General features: G+C 32.5%; 1 protein-coding gene across 1 annotated transcript; it reads right to left on the reverse strand.

Moving 5' to 3' along the window:
* Positions 1-2,849: 2,849 nt before the first annotated feature.
* LOC110039574 (RING-H2 finger protein ATL16-like) lies at positions 2,850-3,961 on the reverse strand. The gene has a single exon (XM_020744685.1). It carries the CDS (start codon positions 3,727-3,729, stop codon positions 2,863-2,865), a length of 867 nt encoding a protein of 288 aa, XP_020600344.1. The 5' UTR covers positions 3,730-3,961; the 3' UTR covers positions 2,850-2,862.
* Between the last annotated feature and the right edge of the window lie 1,246 nt (positions 3,962-5,207).

A 5,207-nucleotide genomic window follows, 5' to 3' on the forward strand; every position in this document is an offset into this window, starting at 1 on the left:
GCCATTTCCGCCCCCCAGCTCTTTAGACGGAGCCGAACACGAGCCAAGCCTGAGCTCGCCCAAGCTCGGCTCGTTTACAGCCCTAATTAGATATGTAAAAATTCATAAGAATTGAATGGTATTTATGTAAATCTCTCTAATTTAAAATTGTCAGTTTATAATACAGTTGGTAGATCAGAATATAATACATTACAGTGCATGCCACTAAATAATAGCTTGTACTTGGCACCTGGAAGTCTATATAATTTACACTTAGTGGGGCATTGGAGACTAATTAAACATAGGAGCAGTTTAGTTTATTAATGCATCATTAGTGCATTAATGCCACCCTAATGACAAGCTGTTATGCCTTTGTTTGATAAATAAAAGTTGTAAGGGATCGAGTGGTTAGTTAAATCCAAAGAAGATGCAATCTTAATGGCTTTAAGAAATTATAAAATCATAAAAATGTTATAATCATTATTATAAAATCTACATTTTTTTATATATTAATTTTACAACATAAAATCTACATTTTTTTTTTCATTTGTTTGTTTTGTTATTTATCAAATTGATTCGATGACAACAAATATAATACATTGTTTAAATTGCATTTATTTTACACTATATTTTATCTGTTAGTAAAATAGGAGTAAATAGGGCTGTCAAAATGGTTCGTTGTTCGCGAACAACACCTGTTCGGCTTTTTAGATAGCTTGTGTTTGATTTGTTTGCTAAGCAAACGAGTTGAGCCTGAATAATTTTTTTTGTGCTTGATATATAAATGAGTCGAACAGGAGCAATGTTTCGTTTGTTTGTGTTCTGCTCGTTTTGGCTCGAAATATTGTATATATATATTAATGAATTTTTTTTTAAATAATTTAATTGCCTACAAAGCTATAAAGATTTATAATCAATTAAAATTACAATTTAAAAATAGAATAAAAAAACACTAATTCTTATTTAAATGAATATTTTAATATAAATGATAGGATTTAAATCCCGCTCTACCCTTGACATCCTTCAGTTATGTGACTAGGGTTGTCAAAATGGCTCATTGTTCGTGAACAACTCGTGTTCAGCTCGATAAGCAAACGAGTCAAACACGAATAAATTTAGTGAGCTCGATATATAAACAATTCGAACATGAGCAATGATATTTCTTAACAAGTCGAGCCTCGGCTTGCTGAAGCTCGGCTCAATTTCACCCTCCCCGTTTGCGTGACTTGGGTCCTTTTTGCTCGCGAACAACTCATGTTTGGCTCGCTAAGCGCTTTTTTTTTTTAAAGTATGAACGAGTTGAACACGAATAGTGGTATTTTTTAACGAGCCGAACAAGAGCTGAGCCCAAACTTGCTCGTGTTCGGCTCGCTTACACCTCTAGGAATAAATTCATATGGCTGTAAATGCAGCTTCAATAGTGAAGCATGCATGTTAGTATTTCCTATTATAGAATGTGAACAGGAGAGCACAATTTTGGAGTTTTGTTGCCTTCAATTGACCAATTCTCCCTATCTTTTTAATTCCCTTTCTAGTTTTTATGGTCCCATCTTTTCATGCAGCTTTCATGATGTAGAAAACTCAACATACAACACATGACATGTCCAATAGTCCTCCCCTAAATTTCCTCTATTTCTCTTAAATTTCATAAACATTTGGGTCATTTACATACATACCACCAAATTCCTATATCTTTACCTACCCCAACTTCACTTTTTTATGCTTATACCATAATAATATTTTATATCACATCTTAAAATATCATTATTTTAATTTTTTAAAGATGAAAATAGGTTTTCAAGGGGTTAGATATGTAAATACATAAAAATTTACTTTTATCCATGTAAATCCTTATTGTTTGTATATTACATTACTAAAACATATATTGTTATGGAAATATTTTGCGGTTTCATTTGTAAATTTAATTGTTGATATGCGGAGTTCACGCTTGTCATTATTATAATTGTTATTTTAAAGGGCATATGATTGGAGTAATGGTTAGAATGTCTTTATTGTGTCGTGGAGATTATGAGTTTAAACTATGTAAATAATCTCGCTGTAAATATTATATTGTGTGTTAGATCTATTTCCAATATCATAGTGAGGTGACCTTCATGTATATGAGAAATAAATACGTCTGTCGTATAATGATATGGATCGCATCACGTTGTTGTACACAGAGCATGATGTGATCTAGACCGTCATCTGCACGTCCAATTATTCAAATATAATGTTTTCGTCTTATATAATTTTTTTATCTTTATTTTTGTTTTTAATTTTTTTTTATTATTTTTTTAAGATAAATTTTATATCTTATAGTTTATTCAATAAAAAAAAAAGTCCTGCTTAGGTTTAGTATTATTACATTTTTTTTATTATTAGAAAAAATAAAAATTAAATATATTAAAATATGGTGAATTAAGAAGCTATTATCCAATTTTATAAAAAGAAAATAGGAAAATTTACCTACTAAGCACATATTTTTTATTGATTTACATATCTCACACCTAAAATTTCATATTTATATAAATAAAATTTTGATTTGATATACAGATATCATAATTGGAATGAAGAAAAGTAAATAGAAATTTATTTTCTTTTTTTTTTTTTTACTGCTCCTAATCTTTTTGCTGGTTATTTAATTTTTTTTTATAAAATATTTTTAATAAGAATTATTTTAATTTAGAATTTTTTTATTAACACCTTCAATTAATAATATTTTTCAAAAAAAAATTATTATAAAAAAGATGGATCAAATAAAAATACATATTTTACTTTTAAAAAATGGCAAGAAAATCTGTAAAAAGAGGAACAAAACCCAGATGCTCTCCTCTAATTTCGAGCAGCTAATTTCTCTCAGCGATGCAGCGTGAAAAAAACAAACTAATTCTGGACAGGAAGTACTGCGCTCTTAGAGCTTCTGGAATGGCTGAATGGAAAGAAAGATCTTCTAACCTTACCAGAACTGCCATTGCTGCTTCCCTCACCATTTCTCAAATCTTGCAAATCTCTGCCATTTTGCAGAATCTCCTGAACCGCAATACAGAGCAGCCTATCCTTGGAAGAATCCAAGGAGAAAGATCTTCTCATCGGCTGAACTCCAAACTCCCCCCTTTCTCCTCTCATGTCAATACATTCATCTCCCATACTCGACACGTGAGTCGTCCTCTTCCTCTCATCCCTCGCCTCAAACCTCAGCTCTCTTCTCCTCGCCTCTGCAGCCAAGTTCTCACCTTCAGCAGAATTCTGACTAAAAGTTCCCTTTTTGATCTCATTTGTGAGCGTCGGAGATGTGGTTTTGATTTCTGACCTGCAAATGGGGCAGTTCTTATGCGTCTGAAGCCATGTATCAATGCAGTCTATGTGGAACACATGAAAGCAATTGGGAAGCATTCTTATCCTTTCTTCTTCTCGGAACTCATTCAGACAGACTGAACATTCATAAAAGGAGCACTGAAATCTACTTCTTTTATATCGAAAGTTCGGTATCGACTGAATTTCGCACTCTTGGAGCCCATTGACGTCGAGGATTGAGGAGTGAGAAGCCAAGATGTCCTCACGGCCGCGGCGGCGAAGATGGGAGCTAGAGATGGAGGAGATGATTCTGAAGTGCTGCAAATTCAAGCAGCACTTTGTTACAAAGAGATAGTAGCTAAGGAGGATAATGGAAGTAGCAAGAATTCCTATAATGGAGACAGTCAGTACAGGAAAGCTGGACTCTGAGGACTCTAATGGAGTTTCTGGAGCCATTGGAGAAAGAGGATCTTAAGAGTGGAAGAATTTGATGATTTGGAAGATGGGGAAGATGATATGAAGGGGATGAGATTTATGAGGAATGTGCTGAGACGAAGAGATCTGAGTGGAAGAGAGTGGCTAACAGAGGAAGGGAGGAAAAGAGGTGGGAAGATAAGAAATGTAGGATTCAGTCAATATAAAAAACTGATTTTTTTTATTACCATCTCCTTCACCTGAGGACATGAGAGCTGACTCATTAATCTGTGATTCAAATGTTTGTTTCTTTGTTTATATATTGTTTTTTGTGTGGCTAAGCAGTGGAGGTAACATGTAATGTTGGTGTTGAAGTGTTGTTTTTTTTTTTTCCTTTTCATGCGGTTGAAGGAAAGTTTAGTAAGACTATAACAACTTTTAGAATTTTTTCTCTCTAGAAAAGCTACAATAACATTCATAAGAAGTTTACAGTTGTCCTAAACTTACCCTCAGTATGGAAAAACTATTACAAGCGGGCATCTGAATAGTATAAATTCACGTGTATGTGACATGGTGTCTCCACATCCACCGTTGTTCGTATATAATAATTTCTTGTCAATATGTGCCAACTTCGAATCAGGCCTAACACTCCCTTGATTAATATTTTGATCATTTTCTCTCTTATTTTTAATTCCTAACCTCTTATCGTAGTCTTTGCTCAAATTATTTTTTCCCCATCATTTTTGTATCATACTATACACTTCAAGTATCTAATCTCATTCCTAATCTCCCCGCACCCACCATTGTCTTTTATCATCCTTCTCTCAACATTTAAAATATTTAGTAAACTTAAAAACTACGATAAACCAATTGTAAATCACATAATAAATCTATCAATCATTCTCTCTAAATAACAATTTTTTTTTCACTCTATTTACATATATACCTCCAACTTCCTTTGTTCATACATATCTAACATAAAAATTTAATTTTTATACATTCATCACCTAAAATTTTCATCAGATAAAAAATGTCACAATCTTAAATTTTCAAAAACTTTAGATGTACCTTTTCATTGATAGCCCATATGGCATATATTTAAAAATTGAAGTTTAAGGAGCAAATGTGTAAATACATAAGAATTAAGTGACATGCATGTAAATCTTCCTTAATTTTTCTCCATAGGAAGCCTCATAGTGCAATTTCTTATAAAGAAAGGGTAAAAATTAGCAAGGTGTGTCTTTTGATGTGAATATGTGGGGGGATTCAGATGAGGCCATGTGATTTGATGGGTTGGGATCCAATTGGCAGACATGGACTGTGACTCAGACATGCATACTCCTACACTTGAGTCTTATCAATGTACATTAATAGCCTAAAGTCCTTGGCCTTTATGTAGCAAATAATACCCTTCTTTCTAGCCTATTCACTCATCCATTTTTGGTTCGTTTTATATTTACCTTTTTTTAATTATTATTTTTTTTCTTAATTGGTTTATAAATATATTTTTAATATATATA

This window comes from Phalaenopsis equestris, unplaced genomic scaffold, assembly GCF_001263595.1.
Source record: "Phalaenopsis equestris unplaced genomic scaffold, ASM126359v1 Scaffold000002, whole genome shotgun sequence".
NCBI lineage: Eukaryota > Viridiplantae > Streptophyta > Magnoliopsida > Asparagales > Orchidaceae > Phalaenopsis > Phalaenopsis equestris.